General features: G+C 41.2%; 1 protein-coding gene across 3 annotated transcripts in view; it reads left to right on the plus strand.

Annotated features, from left to right (window-relative positions):
* MAN1A2 (mannosidase alpha class 1A member 2) overlaps positions 1 to 24,460 on the plus strand; it is a 144,692-nt gene that overhangs the window by 52,537 nt on the left and 67,695 nt on the right. For all 3 annotated transcript variants that reach the window (XR_008793164.1, XR_008793604.1, XM_056112573.1), the window contains exon 5: positions 6,135 to 6,215. Coding sequence is in view for 1 of the 3 variants with exons in the window: in XM_056112573.1 (XP_055968548.1) it covers positions 6,135 to 6,215 (81 nt within the window). In the remaining 2 variants the exon portion in view is untranslated. The remainder of the gene's footprint in view (positions 1 to 6,134; positions 6,216 to 24,460) is intronic.

Raw genomic sequence — 24,460 nt, forward strand, 5'->3', positions numbered from 1 at the left:
TGCTAAAAGTAGACTATAAACCGAACACGATGGCCACTCAATACCGCTATTGCAAACCATAACAACTTAAAGGAAAGAGAGCGAAAGGGATGCCCTGCCACAGAAGTGGGGTGGGGTGGGAGGGCTGCTGCGTTCATTGGTGGTGGAGAATGGGCACTGGTGGAGGGATAGGTACTTGCTAATTGTATAGCTAAAACCCAAGCATGAAAGTTTGTAAGTCTACAGCTGTACCTCATGGTGTTTCACTAATAAAAAATAAAATAAAATTTAAAAAGAATAAAAAGAAAGCCTCATACAAAAAAAAAACTGGCAAGAGACAAAGAAGTAGTTTTTCAACTATTAAATTGAAAAAAAAAACCCTAACCCCCCAAAAAATCTCAAGGCTGGGATGAATAGAGACGTTACTGGTGCCTGCTTGAGTAAATCGATGAACAACGGGATGATAGTGATACAGTGAATTAACAACACAGTCCTTTTCTGTTCCTTCACTTTTAACTTTTCTGTATCAAAATTTTTGTCAGATGAATATATTTTGTTTTGTTCTTTGGTGGTGGTGCAGGTGGGGCCATCCACACCCAGTGGTGCTCAGGGATCACTCCTGGAGGTGCTGGGAGTTGAATTTGGTTCAGCTACAGCAAGACGAGCCAACTGACCGTTCTATCTCTCTTCCCTCTAAGGGAGAAAAAAGCATTCGGAAGTCTACAGAGGTAGCAAGCACAAATAGTTGTACTACTTAGCATGCAATGCATCTGGGTTTTGTTATTCTTTTATTCAGTCTCAGGGTACTCTAACTGCTGTGTATGAGATATTTGGATTTTCAGTGGTAACGTATTTGGAGTTGTCTTCCGTCTTAGTTTTGCTATGTGCGTTATTGTACTTGTTCTTTTCTATCTTATTTTGTATAGCGTGAATTTTTTCTACTTTTTAATATCTTTCTCCCAACTAGTTTGGCATTTACAGTGTCCGTTTTTATTCATTTTGGAGTATTAGCATATTTATCGGAATTTGAAATGGAAGAGTTTTCTTACTCCCTTTCTGACTTTAGCTCTGAGGATGGCTTAATGTAGCTCTTTTACCTCGTTTTATGTGTAACTCTGTTCAAGTTGATCTTAACTTTATTGGAAACCTGAACATATAACTGCCTGTGTTTACTTGCATTTATCTATCTTCAGCAGTTACTATTTCAGATTACAGTGATGGGGAGAAAAAGCAAAATTTTATCCCTCCAGTTGATCTTCTAGCTTTGAGATAAAAACAGTAAATATTCATGTTATTTACAGTGTCAGAAACTGCTGTAGAAAACAATAAAGAATAAGTAGGATTGGGGCTACTTTATTTTACATGGTGGGGCTCATTATTTCATGGAGCAGATTTTGAAAAAAGACTTTTTTTTAAGAACATTTTATTTTATTTAAAAAGTTTTTTTAATTAATTTTTTTTATTAGCAAAACACCGTGAGGTACAGTTGTAGACTTACAAACTTTCGTACTTGGGTTTCCGCTATACAGTGATCGAGTGCCCATCCCTCCACCAGTGCCCATTCTCTACCACCAATGATCCCAGTAGCCCTCCCACCCGCACACCCCGTCCCCCCTACCCTACCCCACCTCTGCGGCAGGGCATTCCCTCTTGCTCACTCTTTCATTTCGGGTGTAGTAGTTTGCAATAGAGGTATTGGGTGGCTATCGCATTCGGTCTATAGTCCTACATTCAGCATGCATCTCGCATCCGGAACAAGTCCCCCAGACATCCTTTACTTGGAGTTCCCTTCGAAAAAAGACTTTCTTATGGTGATACTTCCTGTGTGAAACTCAAGGAAAGCCATGTGAATAAAAGGCTTTCTTTTGCTGATATAGCTTATAATTATGTCAGAGGTTGATTATTTTTCTCGACTTTTTGAAAGTACAGTTTGTCATCCTGTTTTTCTGGTACTTTGGAAAACTGTGCAGTATAACTTTTGAAAGGTAATGTTTAAAAGAGGAGCCACTGTCTTTTTTTTTCTGCTTTGCTGTTCTGTAATTTTATTACCACATGTCCATTTGGGTGGGATAGTGAGCATAAGGACTAGATGTTTTACCAACCTGAAGATTTAATTTTTAGTTTTGGAAGGTTCTCAGTCATCACTTAAGTTTGAACAGTGCCTCTCCATATTTCCTTCTAGAAATTTTCAGCTCATTTGCGAAAGAAAGGTGTATGCTTAAAAAATATAAAATTGTAAAAAATATAGTAATCAGATAATAATAAAAGTTGGTTTGGGAAATTATACAGGGCAAGGACTATTATTTGATGAGGGGTCCCTTCCCTAGCTGGAATAGTCAGAAATTTACTTTCTGATGGTTGACATTTCTTCAGGGTGTGCAGTGCATTTGGTGGCCGAGAACTGCTTCCCTGGTCTCCCCAGCAGAGGAACTAAGAGACAGAACCACAGAATGATGGTCAAAATGGCCCATTTAATGCAGAGCTTTTAGCATCCTTACAGAACTTCGGAGGGAGTTCAAGGTATAGGACTGCACATAGGTGTGTTTGATCATTCATTTACAGAGATAAACTATTTCAATGAATGCAGTTCTCTTAGGGGGATTAACTCAAGGAGACACTGTCTCTCAGGACTACATGGAGAGATTCACCCAGGGACAACAAGCATTATAATGCTTTTCTTTTCCCCTTTAATAGTATATATTAAACAATTAAGTTTATTTCTTACGAATACTTGCAGTTAGTTGGATAAACACAATAAGATATCACTATCATCACTGTCATCCTGTTGTTCATCGATGTACTAGAGTGGGTGCCAGTAATGTCTCCATTCGCCCCAGCCCTGAGATTTTAGCTGCCTCTCCTTACTCGTCTTTCCCAACACTGCCATATTGGAGGCTCTTTCAGGGTCAGGGGAATGTTATTGTTACTGTTTTTGGCGTATCGAATATACCACTGGAAGCCTGCCAGGCTCTCCCAAATAAGAGATATAGATCCCAAAATTTAGTTCTCTGGACTAAGGCTTTTGCTGTAAATCTCAGACTGTCCTCAGGTCAGTTCAGCTTGTCCTTACCCATGGTGGGTCTTGATCCTAAGTCATGTTGGCTTGCATCAAGACCCTGCTTTTATGGTTTTAGACTGTCCATTTTGATGCCAGGGTAGCTTTGCCACTCGCTCCCAGTCCATCCAAGTACCGTGACGGGACTCCCCTTTTGAGGTGTCAGAAACTGTGGCAACTGAAGCCAGTTAAGTAAAAATGGTGGATGCCCAGGAGTAGATATATTTCAGAGTCAGTCAACTCCCAGATATTAGGAGCACAGCATTAACTGTCTTTCTGTTTTAAGCAAAGAACATTGCTCTGTAGTAAAATATGAAAAGTTATAGGGGAGGGGCTGGAGCAATAGCACAGCGGGTAGGGCGTTTGCCTTGTACGCGGCTGACCCGGGTTCGATTCCCAGCATCCCATATGGTCCCCTGAGCACCGCCAGGAGTGATTCCTGAGTGCAGAGCCAGGAGTAACCCCTGAGCATCGCCGGGTGTGACCCAAAAAGCAAAAAAAATAAAAAAAAGTTATAGGGGAAATAGAAAAGCAGAGGAATTCACTACAAATGCAGAGTCCAGTCACCAGAAGTTTTGACTTGTAAGTAACCAAGACTGACTCGGGAATTGTGACAGTGAGAGGTAAAACACAAAGGAAAGGGTTAAAGATAAACTCAGGGAATTAGTGGTGCTTGTAAAAGCGCTGTCAGCTCACTGCGGGGAGGAATAGGGGCAGTTCAGGGATGAACCCTAAAACACTTAGGATCCCTTCCCTTAGTATGATAAATAGTCAGATATGAACTTTCTGATGGTTGACATCGTTCATAGCCCTGCAGGGTAAAGTGTAAAAACTGACACGAGAGTGAGTGGCAATTCCGGAACAGCAGTAAACCCCTTTGATAGTAGTAAAGTCAATCGAAAGGCTATTGGTAGGAGAGGACTTCAAAGAGGTTGCAGGGAATTTGATTATGTATGGTCCTACCGATAATTTTTTTTTTTCTGAATCACCATAAGTCGTTGTAAATGTTTGTAGAGTAGTAACCTAACTGACTGAAGATTGAAAACGCACTAACTACAGGGTACAGTCCTGGAGGCCTCAACACTGAAGAGCGTAGTCCTGGAGGCTTTCAGCCAGAAACAGGTGGTCTGGCAACGAAAGACCCACAAGTATCACATCTCAGGCCCTTAGGCTGGAATAGCCAGGAGAGGATCCGGGCTTCCTTCGGTACTTGGGAGACCCAGCCACACAGAGTGCCAAACAAACTAGAATATCGGGAAGGGGAAATGAATGAAAGCAGGAAAACCAATTAGAAGTTTCTATTAACCTAGTGAGTGAAAGGCATTTCCTTCCGGTTTCCTTTCTTCTCTTAACAGGAACATTTGCTGGTGTGCGTTGTGTGCTACGTACTGGGAACATATGATGCAACGTAAAATACATGATGGATTTTACCATCAAGGATAGATGAGATGAGAGCTTGGTTATTAAAAAAAATTGTATTGGAGAAGTAGTCTTGCTTTAGCAAATATGTTCTATGAATATTGGAAAGTCAGCGTAATCTTTATTAACATTTTGAATGTCATCTTTGTTTCTTGCATGTATTCATGTACTCTTTGGTTTCTTTGTTCATGTTTCCTGCCATTCCTATTTTTCTTTCCCAGTATTAGAATTTTTCTTAGGGCAGTTGCCTTGCATGTGGCCAACCCGACTGACGGACTCGGGTTCAATTCCTCCGCTCCTCTCGGAGAGCCTGGCAGTCTACCTACAGTATCTCCCCCGCACGGTGAAGCCTGGCAAGCTCCCCGTGACGTATTCCATATGCCAAACACAGTAACAACAAGTAACAACAATGGAGATGTTACTGGGCCCGCTTGAGCAAATCGATGAACAACGGGAGGACAGCGAAAGTGACAGTATCTATGTCTGTATCAAAATGCAGAGGTACAGACTATCGTAGGGTTATTAATACTGCAGTATTTATAGCAAATTTTCTTTTTACTTTTACTTTTCTTCCTGTGTGTGTATGTGTGCGTGTGCATGTGCATGTTTGTGTGTGTGTGTTTGGGTGGGGGGAAGGTGCAGTGCTCAGGACTTAACTCCTGACTCTTGAGTTCTGGCGGAGATTGGGGGACAGTATGTGGTGCCAGGAATTGAACATATATCCGCAGGGCTCAAGGCAAGCACTCGATCCACTGTACTTTCTCTCCAAACCCTGTTCATCTGTTCATTTCTTTTTTAAAAATAGATATTCTATATTTGGGAATGAATCATAACATTCTGTCTTCATTTTTTTATCCATACTCTTGATTTTATGCTTGTATATACCTTAAGGGAGTTTACATATTATCACATTTTCTTATATTTTTATTTGTAATTTTTTTTGTACTTATTTTTAAATTGCTGGGACTTCATTTTGATGTATATGTGAAATGAGTATCCCAATTAATTTTTTGCTTAGCTTATAGTTTTTATAGCATTATTATGTAAAACATCTTTCATTGTATTAGTGATTTTCAAAAGCTTTTATAAAGTTATATGTCACTGTCACTGTCCTCCCGTTGTTCATCGATTTTGCTTGAGTGGGCCCAGTAACATTGTGAGACTTATTACTGTGTTTGGCATGTTGAATACGTCACGGGGAGCTTGCCAGGTTTTGCCGTGCGAGCACGATACTCCCAGTAGCTTGCCAGGCTCTCTGAGAGGGATGGAGGAATTGAACTCGGGTTGGCCATGTTGACTGTGTGCAAGGCAAACGCCCTACCCGCCTTGCTGTTGCTCCAGCCCATAAAGTTATATATTAAAAAAATTTTAAATGTTTGAGGGGAGGTAGAAATGAGTGCCAGTATCATATGTAATAATTACAATGAAGGAAGATGTCTTATAGAGAAGATATACCAGAATTCAAGAAGAGGCTTTTCATAAGAATAGTCAGTAGTATCAAGTATTTTAATAATTTCACAGTAATATATAAGGAAAATGGAAATAACCTATTGCTCTTGGCCATTAGGAAGCTGTAGGAATTTCATTTAACTTTAACAGGAAGTTTGCAAAAAACATGAAATATTAAAAGTATTTTGAAAAATGTAAATTTTTGATGTCAATATTTACTATGTTTTTACAGAATTCAGAGGTATCTGTGTTTGAAGTCAACATTCGATTTATTGGAGGCCTACTAGCAGCATTTTATCTTTCAGGAGAGGAGGTAAGCAAAAACCAGTAATTCATTGATTTGGGGGAAGTGGTTGTGGATGAAAGGTAATAAATTGAGAGATTTCCCTATCAGCATATTGCTCTTTAAATGGCCTAATATTGAACTCAGGTAAAAGCTTACTAAAAGAACCAGATGCTTAACTAGAACTTTTCCTTGGGAATAATCATTGTCCATTTTGAAAATACCAATAAAACACGAATTTATCACGCATTCTATCTTTTTATAGTCACATCTCTTTTGTAGGTATGATTATTCTCCAGAATTTTGCCATTGCAGTTAAATGTAGTCTGTTGATAGAAATTTTGAAAAAGAACAGTACTCTTCCGACTCATTTCTGGAAGGCTTGGTATAATAGACACAGGCACCTGAAACTAGCAGTGATAGGGGGGTGAATATGAAATATCTCCTTTTGCTAATCAGTTGGTTTAAAGGATGAAGTTGGAAAACAGTAGAGAAGGTAAAGAAAGAAGTTATAATTTTTTTCTGTTTCATTTCTGAGAAACTATTTTTCAATACTTTATTATAATTCCAAATAATTATGAAAGCCCTGCACGGTAGCACTGTACTGTAATCCCGTTGTTCATCGATTTGCTCTAGCGGGCACCAGTAACGTTTCACAACAAATTGTGAGACTAGTTGCTGTGTTTGGCGTATCGAATACACCACAGGTAGCTTGCCAGGCTTGCCATGCAGGCGAGATACTCTCAGTAGCTTGCCCGGCTCTCTGAGAGGGGTAGAGGAACTGAACCTGGGTCAGCTGTGTGCAAGGCAAACGCCCTACCCGCTATGCTCTCATTCCATCCCGTCAAAGCCCTATTTTTAAAAATTAAGTTTTTGTTTTATGTGTTATAAGGACTTCATTGTTTTCTTGGTTTTTTTGGTAGATAACTTTTTCCCCCTTTAATATATTTTTACAAAGTTGTTCATGATTGGGTTTCATTTAATGTTCCAACACCCAGCCCTTCACTAATGTACATTTCCCACCATCATTACCCCCCCCCCCCCACACACACACACACACAGCCTACCTCTGTCGGAAACACTCTCTCGCTCTCGGTCTCTCCCTACCCCAACCCTCCTGCCTGCCACCGTAGGCATTGTGGTGTGCAGTACAGGAACTGAAAGGTTATCGTGTATGTCACTTGACCTCCTTTTAGCACTCAGTTCTCGTCCAGAGCTCTTGTCATTTCCAACTCTCATTACAGTCCCTGTCAAATAATATCAGACAAGGGCCAGAAGTGATCTCTTCTCTACCCTAACTGCACACCCTTCCCCCCAACCCCTCCAGTCTTGATTTGTGGCAAGCTTCCAGCCAAGGACTAATCCTCCTGGCCCTCATTTCTACTACCTTTGGATATTATTCCCATCTTTTCATATCTAACAGATGAGTACGATCATTCAATGTCTGTGCCTTTCCCTCTTAACTCATTTCACTCAGCATGATACTCTTCATGTCCATGTATAAGCAAATTTATGACTTCATTTTTTCTAGTGGCTACATAGTATTTCATTGTGCAGATTTAACCACAGTTTTTTTTTTATGTGTAATCAACTTCTATTTTCAGTTCATCATGGTCTGAAAAGAAAGTTGATACAGTTTTATCCTCTCGATTTTATGGAGCTGTTTTGTGGCCTAGCACGTGCTCTATCTTGGAGAATGTCCCATGTTCACTGGAGAAGAATATGTATTCATCTTTATGGGGATGAAAAGTTTTGTATATCTCCACATGCCCCCTCTTTATTTCTTCCTTCAAAGCCAGTATTTCCTTGATGAGTTTTAGTTTTGTTGATTTATTAAGAGTTGACAAAGTGTGGTGTTGGAGTCTCCAGCTGCTATTGAGTTGCTATCAGTGTCCTCCTTGAAGTCTATTAGTTGTTTGAAATATTTTGCAGTCCCTCAGAGGGTGCATATATCTTGAGAAGTGTGATTGCTTCCTGGTGTACACATCCCTTGATTTTTAAGAAATGACCTTCATTGTATCTTACATTTTTTTTCAGCCTGAAATCTATGACACCTGATACTAGTATGGCCACCCTGACCTTTCTGAGGGAGTTGTTTGCTTGAAGAATTGTTTTCCAACTGTTGACATTGAGTCTGTGTTTGCTCTAATCATTCAAATGTGAAGTTCTTGTAGGCAGAGGAATGTTGGACTAATTTAAATTTTGCCACTCTGTGTCTTTTAACTGGTGCGTTTAGAACATTCACATTAATAGAGATCACTGTCATGGGGTTTTGTGCCATGACATGTGTTTGTGGGGTTTGTCTTATCTTAAAGTAGCCCTTTCAGATTTTCTTTCAAAATTGGTTTTGATCCTATGAAGTTCCTGAGCTTTTGTTTTTCTGTGAAGTTGTATATTATTCCTTTAGATCTGAATGAGATTTTGCCTGGTTATTCTTCGTGAGGCATTTATTTCATTGTTTTTTTTTTTTTCCAACTGTTTCCCACCATTCATTTCTGACCCTTGTTTGATATTATTTGACAGGGACTTGTTCGATAGGTCTGCTGCAAATCTTAGGGATTTTCCTTTGCTTGTCATTTCCTTCTTTGATCTTGCTGCTTTCAGTATTGTATCTATCTATGATATTCCTTATTCTGATTAGAATGTGTCTTGGAGTCTTTTTATTCAGGTCTCTTTTAACTGGTAACCTTCAGGCTTCCTGGATCTGGATGCCTGTGTTCTCCAGCTCAGGGAACTTTTCAACAATGTCTTTGATGGTTGCTTCTTCATCGTGGTTGCTTTCCTGTCCATCTGGGACACTGATGATTCTCTGTGTTGTTTCTCTTGAGTTCATCCCAAAGTTCTCTCGTCAGCCTTTTTTTTTTTTTTTTTTTTGAGGTCTTTTCCATTCTGTTGTTGCCTGGAGTTTTTCTGCATCTCATCTTCTAGCTCAGTGATTCTGTCTTCAGCTGCTGTTACCATAGAGGGCTTCCATTGAGTCTTTCATTTCACCTACCAAAATTTTTTAACTCTTAACATTTCTGCTTGTAGTTTTCTCATTTCTGTCTTCATATTCTCCTGTGTTTTTTTTTCTTTTTATTTTAGAATTCAAAGGAAATTTTTATTTAAGTTATAGTGATTTTTTATTAGTGAATCACGGTGAGGTACAGTTATATACTTAGAAACTTTTGTGCTTGCGTTTCAGTCATACAATGATTGAGTACCCACCAGTGTCCACCAGTGTCCATTCTCCCCCACCAATGATCCCAGTGTCCCTCCCACCATCTCCTGTGTATTTGAGAGGAGGTGGATATTCTTTGTTGAGGTCAGGGCTTCTATCTTTGTCCACTTCCTGTACTGAGGTTCTGAGCTGTTTCATCATGGTGCCTGTGGGGTAGTCTGGAGGTGATTCTTTCTAGTACACTATTGGCATGTTGTATGCTGCTTCCCCCCCCCCACACACACACCTACAATCAGGGAGGACTCTGGGGGAACTGGGTGGATGATGGTCCCATCTTTCCCCTTCAGTGATATTCCCTTCCAGTTTGTTCTGTGTCATTGTGTGAAGCCTCTTGTGCTGATTCATTCTTTGGCCTGAACTTTGTTTAGGGTTCTCTTGTTTCTTGTGCTCACTGCTATTTTTGTAGGTTTTGGGAGAATATTGATTGGAGTAGAGGCAAATAGACTTTGGCTGGTTTAGTCAGGTTGCCCTGGTAAAAGTTCAGTATACGAGGCCAAGATGTGGATCTTATGGGAGGTAGAGGGAGAGATCCACTGGCTGTGGTATGAGCAGCTGTCAACTGGGGAAACCATGCCTCTGGCTGGTCTGACCTGTGGGAGGAGCTAAGTGTCAGTTCCTTTCGCTAGGGTCTGGCCAGTTCACTTGCAGAGTTTAGATCTCTCCAGGTCTTACTGTGTTGCTCAGCAGATTTGAGTCCCACTGGGTCACTTGTAGTTCAGCTGGGCTATTTTCCAGGAGAGGGAGTTTGGATGGGTAACTGCACTGGGCCACCAGCTCAGAAAACTACCAGATACTGGTATCATATTTGCTGATATTTTATTTATATGTATATAAAACGCAAAAATATTTTATTCATTTAAAAATAAAGTAATAAAAATATTTATTTGATGTCATTTATAAAATACCAGATGAATAACATGTATCTTATTTACATATAACTCAGTTAATATGTAACTTTCAGATTTTATGTAACTTGATTGATTATACTGCCATTCTTTTTTTTAATCAAAGCACCAATTTATATGTAATATATATTTTTAAATTTTTATTAGTGAGACACCATGAGGTATAGTTGTAGATGTACAAATTTTTGTGCTTGGGTTTCAGTTATACAATCATCAAATACTCATCCCTCCACCAGTGCCCATTTCCCACCACCACGGATCCCAGTATCCCTCCCACCCTCCAAACCCCCCCATCCCACCCTGCCTCTGTGGCAGGGCATTCCCCCTTGTTCTCTCTCTCCTTTTGGGTGCTGTAGCTTGCAAAAGAGGCATTGAGTGGCAATCATGTTTGGTCCGTAGTCTACTTTCAGCATGCTTCTCTTTTTTTGAAGTTTGTTTATACTATGGCAGGGACGTTTTCAAACCTGTGTGTATCAGAATTACATAAGACATCTGTGAAATTGAAATCTTTCAGTCTTTTCCACAGGACTGTGATTCAGTTGCTTTAATATGGAGATCATTATTTATGTTTTATACTAAGACTCTTTGTTAACTGCCAGTGAGTGTGTGTGTCACTTTTAGTGTAATTTTGATAGCGCTGTTTTTAGTTGCACTTCATATAAGAGCGTTTAAACCTCAGTAACCTCAGTAGGCACCTTGGCACAGTGGACAGCTTCTATCCACACCCTGACTGATCTGTGACCCCTGGTGATCACTGAAAGTAACAATGAGTGAGCACTGCACCAGACGTGTGTAAACCTGACCACAGGTTGCAACATTAACCACAGAACAGTGAAGGGGCAGATAAAGCGAAGGGACTCTTGTTCAAGGTGATTTTAGAAATGATGACCCTGTGTTCTGAGAAATTCTAACATAGCTTATATGAAGAAAATTATGATAAACCGATAGGATTTTAGAAGTCAGGTTTATTGAGGTATTACTAATTTGACTGAAATTCGCATGTTCTGCTGCAACTTTATGTTTGATACTGTCTAGTATATGTTATCTAATAACCGCAGGCATAATGAAAAAGGCTTAGAAAATTACTTTCATGCCTAGAAATCTCCTTTTTTCATGTGACGGTCATCCCTACTGCCAACCTCTGGTCATACTGATCCTACAGTAAGAAACATTGACTTCTTTTGTATAGCATAATGCGTTTGAGATTTATTCTTGTGTTTAGTTGTTGATTCCTTTTTCTCTGTTAACAGGGTTCTGTGTAGATATGACAGTTTATCCATTGATGAATGGAAATATTTCTGTAAGAGCATATGTCATTACCAGTATTTCCTTTTTGTAATTCCTGTGCCATAGATGTCAAGGCAAAGCTTTTTCATGTAGAGGGAAGCATATGTTTAGAATGTGAGTTTTCATCCTTACTCTTTTGTAGGATGACATTGCTTTGTCCTTTCTCCCTTTCTCCACTAGGAAGTCAGGTTTATCCCAGTCCTCCTGAGGCACTTCCATTCCATTGAGTTTATCTGTAAATTCTTCCTTCCCTGTGCTCTCCTCTCCAACCAGTTAATCAGCTTTCCCCCTAATCAGACCCTGTTAACTTGTAGATTAGATTCCTCAGAAATCTATGGTTTTATATGTATGAGTGTAATATTGCCTTTCTCCTCTGCTTATGCCTTATGAACAGTTTACTTTAAAGCAATGCCCTTTTTGTATAGATACAGGAAGACCGTTAACATTATGTTTTGTAACTTAGGACTTAATTGGCTTTGAATATTATCCACTCCCAGGCATCTGCTTTCTCGACTTAAGCCTCAGTTGCCCTTAGTTCCTAACACCCCAAAAGCAGGGTCCCGACGAGGAACTGAATGGATCCAGGGCAAGCAGTGAGCTACCCTGGCATCTAAATGGGCCAGGCCAAAGTGCCACGATTCTTAACTGTAAGTTAAGATTTTGATCATAGACAAATGCTGTAATGATCCAAAAGTAATGACGAGACTAGGATCCTGCTAGAAGTAGGAAAGACTCTCTGGCCTGAGCACTGTAGTCTGAGATCGAGATGGCCCTAGGAGGGCAATTCTGTAAGTTTAAGGTATTTCTTACTGTATCCATACAAAATGATCTATATTATATATGCTTATATGTTTGTTGGACAAGGAGATTCCGTGGGATTCTGTGGAGATTCCATGGGATTTCGCTCTAGGGTGGGTCGTCCTGCTGAGAGAGTATCTGTCCTAGAAGCGGCTTTCCCCAAGGGAAAGAAGTCCACCCTTATTGATTGTGACCACACCTATATGTAATTGTTACCCCAACCCTTCATGCTTTGGGATTTAACTAGACAGTAAGAGTGGGCTGGGAGATCAGAAGTGAGTATCCAGATTCCAGAGCAAGAGGAGAAAGGGAATCAGAATCAGAATCCAGACTCCAGAGAAGGAGGATGAAGGGGGATCGAGACGGAGAATGAAGTAGCCTGGGGGAGAAAGAAGCAGGAGGAGAATCAGAGGAGAATGGAGATGGGAATCGAATAAACTGCAACTAAGACCAACCAGCCTGGCCCTCGTTTCCTTCCTTCGCCTGCCCATCGCCGTCGACCTCTCTGGGGTGGGGAAAGTAGCCCGAGACTACCGAACGCCGGTGGTGGGAGAGACAGAGCCACCGCCGCAGCTGTGCTGTGTCTTTTTTGAGTTTACACACTCTTTCATATTGATATTTAGCAGGTTAGTTGCCTCAAGTTTTTGGTGAAATTGTGAGAGCGTTCATTTGAGATTGTGATTATTAAGTAATGTTCAATGCCTCATATAATACTGGAGTTAATACTTGCTTTTCTTCTTCCTCCCCCTGTCGAGTGTGTGTTAAATATGTGATGTTTCTTTTTCTTTTTTTAAAAAAATTTTTTATATATTTTATTTTCATAAAGTAGTTCACAATAGTTCATTACAGATAGTATTCAAACATCAATCAATCCCACCACTGAGCACCTTCCCCCCACAATAAGAGGGAAGTGTGTGAAGGTTGTATTTCTTTCTGGAGCCGTTTAAGCCCACTTATAAGAGAATACCAGCGAGTATGTTAAAACCAAACAGACGTGTGGTACTTTTGGTATGTAAGTGGGCTAGGGTATAAGAGGTCGTGCAGCTGCAAATGCGGCCGCATGCTTCAGGAAATTCTGCATCTCTCTCTCCGGGAGCTTTGTTTTATAGTCTCTGGATCTTGGCCATTGATGAGATTACATGGCACCGGGGGCAGTTTGTGGGTGTGACTGCCAAGCTACTGGAGAACTGGGGAGCTGGGGGGAGGAGGCCCAGTCCCGATCCGAGCGGGCTTGCAGATCTCAGTCACGGGTTCACCTTCATGTCAGTCACCTGGGTTTTTCTGCTGGTTCCCTCTTGGGTGAGACTCGTCTGAGCGTGTGGAGAGTTGCCTTGAGTATGGCAGTGGTTGGATTCTGGAGGTTTTTGGCTGCCAATATGTTGCTTTGGGTTGGGAGGGAAACTCAGTCCCCCACCTCTGAGGTTCCCCGGTGAAGATAGCCTGGTCAGGACATTAAGCTGCTATGTTTTTTACTGCCAGGGAATTCTTGTTTTGAAATAGATATTATGAATTAATTTCTTTTTAGGTAACTATTATTTTACTCACATATTAAAATTTATCACACAAGATATTATCACTATGGCCATCAACATTTTATATTGGCCATGTGTCAGTTTCCTCTGGCAAAGAATACAGAGATTTTTCTCATTCAATTATTTCTTTATCTGTCGTATTAATTTCTGAGAATACAGTCTATGGAAAGTAAAGAGAATGTGTTTTACTCTTTTGATTGTCTCATCAATAGAATTCTAGTGACCATTTTACTTCTCTCCTTGATTATATTGAAAGTCATGATCCAGGTCTATTCTGGGAAACCAACAATTAACTCCTGAGATCTGCTAAAAATAAATGAAAATGATTCGAATATGACACTTATACTGCTGAATAGATTATAAATTTTTGCACCTAATATAAGCCAGAAGGCTAATTATAACTTTTAATATCACAAAATTATCTCCTTATACTAAGGTAATTTGTATCTACTTTAAAGAACATTTTATATACATTATATTCTGATAGTGGGAATTGAATGAGAGTTATATGCCACACTGTCAAAGCATTCTTCTATTGATTTTTTTCCTAATGGATTTGAAATCCAATTTTTTATTGGTATCATATGTGAGCCTGGAGTCTGGAGTCCAAGGTCACAGAGTTCCGCTTGCCTGTTTCAGTGGGGCTTCACTTGAAGGCCGAATCTAAACGTTGGACTTGGGAGTCTCCCAGTGGACGGTTCCACAATGAAATTGACCACATCATATTCAGTCGACAGTTTTGCCTGACCGATGTCACTGTTGTCCCAAAATTCCAAATGGGATCGGACCACCATCTCCTTCGTGCAAAATTCTACTTCACAGAGCAGGGAGAAAGAGCTGCAAAGTTTAAGAAGAGAACTTCCAGAATGATCACCAACTGGGAGCTCTTTGGCACTATTGCAGCAACATGGGAAGATGCCGTTGTTGACAACATTGATGAGGAGTACAGTCGACTGGTTCAGCACCTCCATGATTGTATGAGGAACGCCGAGAGAGAGATAGCCACAAAAAGACACCTGTCTCTGAAAACTCTTGAGCTCATTCACCAACATGGCTTGGCACAAGCCTCAGGCAACCATAAGCGAACGTCCAAGCTCGCAAAGCAGTGCCGAGAAGCAATAAAGGAAGATTTCAGAGAGAAGAGCAGCAGTGCTAGCCGATGCGGCTGAAGCTGGGAAAAGCATTCACAACGCCTGCCTGTCCTTCACCAACTACAGACCAAGATGACAGTGCAGGGTGGATATGTCATTCCCAATGTTCTCCCTTCCAAAATATGACACACCGTTTCATCAGTAAAAAAGTGAACAGCACCTGGCCCAGACGAGGTCTGACCTGAACATCTGAAGAACCTGCCATCAGTACTCATCAATACACTGGCTCAGCCCTTCACACGCTACCTGTCTGAATGCAAGGTTCTGTCCCAGTGGAGAACCAGCAGGACTGTGCTACTGTTCAAGAAGGGAGACATCCACGACATTGGCAACTATCGCCCAATCTGCCTGTTTTCTGTCTGCTACAAGCTGTTCACGCGAGTCATCCTGAATAGGATTGGCAGAACACTAGATGAAGGACAACCATGCGAGCAAGCCGGGTTCTGAAAAGGATTCAGCACGATTGGCCGTATCTGCACGATAACCGAACTCATTGAGGTTTCTCAGAAGTTCAAGATGCTGCTGTCTAATGTTCATTGATTTAAAGAAGGCCTTTGATTCTGTTGAGACTGAAGCGGTCATCAAAGCCCAAGCCGAACAGTGCATTCAAACTCAATACATCAGGATCCTCCGTGAGCTGTATTACAGATTCACTACCAGGATCTCACCATTCTACAAGGAAATGATCATCCATGTCAAGAGAGGGGTTCGGCAGGGTGATATCATTTCACCAAAACTCTTCAGTGCCACCCTCGAGAACATCATGCGACAACTGGAATGGGAAGAAATGGGAGTGAAGGTAGATGGTTGGCAACTACACCACCTTCGCCTCGCTGATGACATTTTTCTAATAACACCAAACATCAGCCAAGCAGCACAAATGCTGGCCAACTTCGACCGTGAGTATGGAAAGGTTGGACTACAGCTGAATCTCACTAAGACAATGTTCATGAAGACTAGTTCCTGACGGTCCATTCGCTCTCAACAGAACGAATATCTCCAAATGCAGCAGTTATGTGTACCAAGGTCGAGAACTCAACATGACAAACGACCTGGCACCTGAGTTGCACAGGAGGAAGAGAGTGGCTTGGAGCTCCTTCAAGAGAGTAGAAGAAATATCCAAGAGGATGAAGAACATCCGGCTCTGGGCACATCTCTTCGATCCCACTGTTCTTCCTGCATTAGCATACATCTCAGAGACCTCGGCCCTACGAACACAGGATGAGAACGCTATTCGGGTCTCCCAAAGAGGAATCGAAAGAGCTATGCTTGGAGTATCACACTTCACTCAAGTGAGAGAAAGAATCCAGAGTTCCAACTTCTGTTGATGATCAAGAATCAGGGACGCTGTCTCATTTGCCAAGGCGTCGAAAATTAGATGGGCTGGACATGTAGCGAGATTTGGAGATGACCAGTGGATTAGAGCCATTACTGACTGGATTCCATGGGATGTCAGAAGATCGTGTGGCTGCCCACCAACGAGATGGTCAGATTTCTTCATCAAGACCCTGAACGAGGGGCTGGAGTGATAGCACAGCGGGTAGGGCGTTTGCTTTGCACGTGGCCGACCCAGGTTCGATTCCCAGCATCCCATATGGTCCCCTGAGCACCGCCAGGGGTGATTCCTGAGTGCAAAGCCAGGAGTAATCCCTGAGCATCGCCAGGTGAAAGCCAGAAAAAAAAAAACTCGAACAATTGGTTCGAGGCTCTTCATGTTCCTAGAACGAGCAGACGTCATTAGGCTACACTGACACGCGACAGGGACGAATGAAGCTGTTACTGGTGCCCACTCGAGCAAATAGATGAGTAACGGGATGTCAGGTGATCATATGTGAAACTTTGTCTTATAAAAACATAACTATATTAAATATTCATAATTTTTAAAAAGTGCTGATTCATTATGTTTGATGCTAACTTCAAAAATAGGAGTTATTTCCTTTGTTGAGGGTGGGGTGGCGCTCTCCCATGTGGTACTCAGGGACATTCCTAGCTCTCTGCTGAGGAGTAGCCCTTGGTGCTCAGGGGAGTATATATATGGCGCTGGGGATGGAACTAGGTTGGCTGTATGAAGGGCAAGCTAGCACCTTAACTCCAGTTCTGTCTTTCTAGGCCACTGTATGGCATGTCTTTGATAGGGTAGTGGCTTCTCATTTTTCAGTGGTTATCAAAATGGCGTCCATTTTTGAGTCAGGTGACATGATTTATTTGGATAGATGCTTCTGAAACGTATCAAATAGAGAGATAATGATGTGGACTTTAATAAGTGTGTACAGATATTTTTAAAAAAGTAATAAAATATCAAAATACAAATGCTGTTTATGTCATGTCAATAAGATACGTCTTGAATAAGTTCAGTGATATACATATATATTTTATGTTTTGACGCCTTGGTTTACAAAGTTGTTGGTAAGAGAGTTTGGGCAGTGTTCCTGCTTCTGTGCCCCCACCAGTGTCCACATCTCCCCACCAGTTATCCCAAGTTCGTCCCATCCCCCCCACCTGTCTCTTTGCAGGCACATTTTGAAATTTAAGTAGTTTGGATTGTTCTCAGCAATATTTTCTCGTAGAGTTACAGTATCTTTTTTTTTAAGCTGGGTTTTTTTTTTTTTGAATAAAAAGATTAGTATTTATTTTTTCCTGATTTGAATGTTAGCAATCCCTTTTTTTCTGTAGTCTCATTTTATCTTTTGAAAGCCTGGTTTTGCTTGAGAAATTGCTGTTTTTATTAAAATATTTTTCAGTGCTGTTCAGTATCATTCAACCTCTTCATTTCTTTTTTTTTTCTTTAAATTTATTTATTGAATCACTGTGAGAACAGTTACAAAGCTTTCAGGTTTAAGTCTCTGTCATACAATGATCAAACACCCATCCCTTCACCAGTGCATATTTTTCACCGCCAAGAACCCCAGTATACCTTCTATTCCACCCCTCCCCATGTCTGTGAGGCAGATGATTTCCACTTAACTCTCTCTCTACTTTGATTGCATTCATTATTTCGACAAAAGATGCACCATTATTATTTGGAATTTTCTTCCATCAATCAAACCTACTGAAAAGGCGTCATGAAATAATTTGTTTTCTGTTGCTGGTTATGAAGACCATATGATAATTTTGGATGTCTGATATTTTACTAGTTATGTCTGGAGGGATTTCTGCCAAAAGCCTCATAGTTCCGAGGTTGGTTTGTGTACCTCTGGGTCCATGGCTGTGCCGGAGATCCGCTCGTGGGGGGCAACTCATGGTCTTGACAGGGCAAGAAGCCAACCTTTTCATTTCTTATGTACAAGTATTTGGATAAAATGCTCAATTCATCTAATCTAGATAACAATTTTGTTTCAGTTTTTGCAGTGCTGAGAATTGAATCCAGGTATCCTGTATGTGAGGCAAGTTCTCTGCCACTGAGCTCCTCTGTTATTCCCAGATAACAATTTAAAATATGGCTCCATCATTTTTCTGTTGGTTCTGTGAATTCATCCATACATTATGGAACACATTTATATATGTTTGCAGTCACAATACGAATGCCAGTGTATAGTTGATGATTATGGTTATAGTTACTAGCTTGACAAATCATCAGACTAAGTTTGGAGGACCTACAATAACTTAGGTACTGAGGGATAAAACTCAGTATAGGCGGATGCCCCAGAAAGACCTCACATTCTGTAGCATGAAACTTTTATATGGACCCCATTATGTTATTTCCCTGTCCTAATATGGACTGTCTCTCTTCTGCTTTCTGTGCCTGACATAGAACTTTTAAAGCTGAGCTCAGATTACGTTAAGCAACTATAATTACAAATAGTTTCTACATTTCATCAATTTTAAATGTTTAGTACTTAATTAAATATTGTTTGAATTTAGTGATTATATAAACTTTTGGAGAGAATAGCTCAGAGAATAGCTCAGAGAATAGCACAAAGGAACTGGCAGAGGAACCCAGGTGTGCAGGACTCAGGGCTGAGATCTCCAAGCCTGCTCAGATTGGGACTGACCTCCTCCACCCAGATCCCCCATTTTCCAGTAGCTAAGCAGTCACACCCACAAACTGCCCCTGGTGCCATGAAATCCCACCAACGGCCAAGATTCAGAGACTATAAAACATCTCCTGGTAGTGCGGCCGCATATGCAGCCGCACGACCTCTTATAGTCTAGTTCTCCTTGGAGAACCCGGCAAGCTACCGAGAGTATTCTGCCTGCATTGGCAGAGCCTGTCAAGCTCCCGTGGCGTATTCCATTGGCCAAAAACAGTAAAAAGGATGTGTTTCATTCCCCTGACCCTGAAAGGGCCTTCAGCGCGGCACTGTTAGGAAGGCCGAGTAAGGAGAGGCTGCTAAAATCTCAGGTTTCGGACGAATGCGGACGTTACTGTTGCCGGCTCGAGCAAACTGATGAAAACCAGGATGACAGTGATACAGTGATTGGAAAGAATAAAAATGGTGCTCTTAGCACCACTTGGAAGATATAATGAGAACTTTATAGTCTGCAAATGAGAAGAGTTTACCATATTAACAGGAGCATATTGAACAAGACCATATCAACGCCAAAGTCTTTGTACTTCTTTGTAGTTTCCAAAATGAAAAACACATTTCTCATAAGTGCCAGGGATTGAGCCCAGGATTTTATGCATGTGAGGCAAACACTATCACTGCACTTTAAGCCTTAGAAAACTTTAAAAGACTACAGGCTTCTTTTTCCTAGTTTTATCTGCTAAGTTAAAGTAATTTATTAACCTGGGGCTGGAGCGATAGTACAGCGGGTAGGGTGTTTGCCTTGCATGCAGCCAACATGGCCAACACAGGTTCGATTCCCAGCACCCCATATGGTCCCCTGAGCACCGCCAGGAGTGATTCCTGAGTGCATGAGCCAGGAGTAACCCCTGAACATCGCCGGGTGTGACCCAAAAAGCAAAAAAAAAAAAAAAAGTAATTCACCTAAATATTTCAACGCCAATCCCACCTGCAGTGTCAGCTTCTCTCCACTGGTGTTTCCATATTCCCTCGCATCCCCGACCACCCCTCCCCCCCATTCCTGCCTGTCAACTCGTCAGGCACATTTAGGGTTTCAGTGACCGCAGCTTAGATCTCACGTCTTCAGTTTTTTTGAGTTTGTGTTTCGGATATAAGGCGATACCACTCACTCATCTCACTGGCATAGCTGAAGCCCTGATGCCTGTCATCCATTACTTTTCTTAAAGGAACTTCTTTAAAAGGCAAGACAAACACCTCAGCAGCTGGCATGGAGTTGGGCATTCGCTCGTGGCAATTATGGTTGCACTCTACTAGATTAAAAAATGTTTGTTCATTCCTTTCCTGCTAAGGGATTGTATACGTTTACAGTAGCACTGTAGCACTGTCCTTCTGTTGTTCATAATTTGCTCAACCGGGCACCAGTAACATCTCCATTGTGTTACAGTTTTTGGCATATCTAACACACCACCGGGAGCTTGCCAGGCTCAGCTGTGTGGGCAGGATAGGCTCAGCTGTGTGGGCAGGATACTCTTGGTAGCTTGCCGGGCTCTTCCAGAGGGACAGAGGAATTGAACTTGGGTCAGCTGCTTGCAAGGCAAACATCCTAACGTGCTGTTGCTCCAGCCCATACATTCACAGTAACAGAGTAACAGTTTAACCTTTTTTTTTGGGGGGGGTCATACCCAGAGATCAGGGGTTACTCCTGGCTCTGCACGCAGGAATTACTCCTGGTGGTGCTCGGGGGACCATATGGGATGCTGGCAATCGAACCCCAGTCAGCTTCGCGCAAGGCAAATACCCTACCCTCTGTACTATCGCTCCAGCCCCTAATATTTCTTTTATAATAAATGTTATGTATCTGATCTTGTGTTTCATTGCTGGGACCAGCCAGGGGTCAAAGTTTTTGAAGGAGAGTTGCCTTGAGGATTATGAAAACACAACAGGGGCCACTCCCAGGAGAGGTCTTATAGCAGGTAGGGCGTTTGCCTTGCATGTGGCTGACCCTGATTTGACCCCTGGCACCACATTCTGTCCCCAAGCCTACCAGGAGTGATCCCTGAGCTCAGAACCAGGAGTAAGCCTGAGCACTGTTGTGTGTGGTCCACAAACCAAAAAGAAAATCAGCGGGGCATAAAGAGAAAAGTATGGGGTCAAGGTAAAGCCTCATGGACTGAGAGCCTTGTTTCTCCATCACATTTCGTATTGTAAATCTATTATCAGCAGAAGAATAAAGGCAGTCAGACTTTTGCCTATCTGAGATAACCTAAGCAGGCTAAGCTTTTAGATATCCACGGGGAGACACACCCTGTATCTACAAGACCCTAAACAGTTCTATTCTATGAATGCCTGGTGAATTTTTGCTGGCAGGTATTTGTTGTTCATTCCATTCTTCCTGTTCTTTCCTGGTTCCATCCTTTCTGTTTTGTTATTCTTTACATAATAGAATGCATTCTATTACCTAAACTACCTTAACTAGTGGCATATTCCGTCCTTGAAGTTTTTTGTTAGGGGGATGAATACACATACTTTATATCCATTGAGATCTCCCCTTAAATTTTTTTTAGCTCTCTCCACTCACTGATTTTATGTTTGTGGGATTTATTCCATGTAAATCTTAAAGCGTATTAGCACAGGATTATTAATATTAAAAATTTTTATGCCCATAAAAGAAATAATGGCTTTTGGAAAAAAATTTACTTTATCAGTTTATCATTGGTTTACAATTTTGTGGAATTCCAGGCGATTAATACCTATAAGGGCTGGAGCGATAGCACAGCGGGTAGGGCGTTTGCCTTGCACATGTCTGACATGTTCGATTCCTCTGCCCCTCTCAGAGAGCCTGGCAAGCTACCGAGAGTATCTCGCCCGCACGATAGAGCCTGGCAAGCTCCCAATGACGTATTCGATGTGCCAAACACAGTAACAACAAGTCTCATGATGGAGACGTTACTGGGCCCGCTCAAGCAAATCGATGAACAACGGGAGGACCGTGAAATACCTATATGTGTAGATGTCACCATTTCCACAATAAAGTGAATACGAGAGATCTACCCCAAATGTGAGAAAAATGAGAAATATATTAAGGGAACAGCAAGTGGTCAGATTCATCAAAACTGAAAACTTTGGGGGGCTGGGAAGAGGGTGGGAGGGGCCCTTGGGACATTTGTAGGAAAGCTGATTCTGGTGATAGGGGTGGTGTTGGAGTGATCCATCCATGAAAAGTATGACTAACGGTGTTGCAAATCCCATACCTCAATAAAAATGGTTTAAAAAAGGCATGAAACCTTTATAGAAAATAATTTGATAGTATAAAGTTAGCATTTAAAATTTAAAATATTTGACCTACAAACCTACTTCTAAGACTCAGTATATTAAAGTATTAATGTGAATTCCTAAGGTATACTTGGAAGGATATTTTATTGCACTAATCTTTCTAGTAGCCCTTGTTGGGAAAATATATTGTAGCCAGTGTTTGAAAAGATCTGAATATTTGGCTGGAGGAGAATGATTGAATAAGCTGAACATCTGTAATTTTAGAATTCTACAAACATTAGTTTGATATAATTCAACCTGGGGAAAAAATGCTCGATATGTTTAATGATAAAAGCAGCTATAAGTGGGGAAAGGAGAGGATGAAAAAGTGCTCGCTCAGTAGAGAGAGAGAGAGACAGAGAGAGAGAGAGAGAGAGAGAGAGAGAGAGAGAGAGAGAGAGAGAGAAAGCATTTGAGAGTGAATGTCAACACTCCTGCGTGTCAACACAGGCAGACCAGTCACTTGCTCAATCATTTCAGCAAAATAAGCTTGCTCAATCATTTTAACAAAATCAGTCATTTTGAGCAGAAAATATGGCACAGAGAGAGAGGAGATACAAATTACTTTTAAGGATTTAGGAGCTAAATACAGAGGATAAGGGGATACTTTGAAGAGAGAAATAAGGCAGCAGGAGGATTCGGTCCTGTTTCTAGGTTTGGTACTAGACTGCTAGTGAGACACTTAACTAAACATTTGATAATCTATAAATATTAGTTCAGGAGGAGAAGATAATTAGTTCATTTTCAGAAATTTGAGTTTGAGGGAATTTTGCTGTATTAAGTGGAAAAAAGCAGTAGGTAGACCAATATAATGTTTCTGGTGCTTATTGGAGAAGTCTTACGGGAGGTATTTATTTGAGAGTCAGTTGATATATAGATTAGCGCTGTAGCACTGTCCTCCCTTGTTCTTGGATTTGCTGGAGCGGGCGCCAGTAACATCTCCGTTTTGAGACTTGTCATTACTGTTTTTGGCATATGGAATTCGCCACGGGGAGCTTGCCAGGCTCTGCCATGCGGGTGGGATACTCTCGGGAGCTTGCCAGGCCCTCCAAGAGGGATGGCGGAATTGAACCCGGGTCGGCCATGTGCAAGGCAAACACCCTACCTGCTGTGCTATCACGCCAGCCCTGGTATGTAGATTACTGGGAGTTAATTTATTTGGGAGTTAGTTGCTCTGTAGATTATAATTGAAAAGAAGCACAAGGGAAGTTTCTCAGCTACTTTAGGTTAGAAATGGGATCTAGAATGAAATCTTGAGAAAACGTTAAAGGTCAGAAATGAGGAAAATGAGTCAGACAGAGAATCAAGGAGAATGTGGAATTACTGATAACAAGGGAAAGGAACTGGTTAATAATGACCAAAATTGGTCTGTTCAGATGCGTAGCTATCGTTAGCAAAGTCCATTGCAGTGAAATGACAGGGGCAAGAGTCGTGTTTGCACTGGTGGAGGGCGTGTGAGGACAGGAAATGGACATGGCAAATTTGACCGTTTCTTTAAAAATTGAAAAGGCACTTGGTGTTATGTTAGGAGCAGGGAGAAATAGAAAAGTCCAGTCAGTTAAATACTGTATGGACGGATGGAAAAAAGGAGAGTGGAAATTGTCAAGATATTAATTCAGAAAAAAGGAACTGGATGACTTAGAGGCTGGAAAGTAGATCACTGCTTTGCCGTGTGCAAGAGAGACCTTGGGTTGAAAATCAGCGTTATAAAAATCCTTTTTCTCCTTTCATTGCTTTTTAAAACAAGCAGATATTTAATATGAACTGTATCAAGATGGATTTTATTAAGCAGTTTCCTGTTAAACTTTTGCCGCTTATTTGTTCTTTTTTAATTTTTTAAAATTTATTTCTTTATTGAATCACTGTGGGAAAGGTTACAAAGCTTTCAGGTTTAGGTCTCAGTCATGCAAATATCAAATTTACCAATACTTATTTTTTACCATGAAGAACTCCAATAAGACCCCACCCCCCACCCCTCCCAGTCCCTGTGAGGCAGATGAATTCTAGTTAACACTCTATCTGCTTTGATTAGATTCATTGTTTCAGTAAAAGATTCACCACTATTATTTAGAGTTTACCCCCCCCCCCCCCCAAAATCAGAC

The sequence above is a fragment of the Sorex fumeus genome, unplaced genomic scaffold (genome assembly GCF_029834395.1).
Source record: "Sorex fumeus unplaced genomic scaffold, SorFum_2.1 ptg000001l, whole genome shotgun sequence".
Taxonomy (NCBI): domain Eukaryota; kingdom Metazoa; phylum Chordata; class Mammalia; order Eulipotyphla; family Soricidae; genus Sorex; species Sorex fumeus.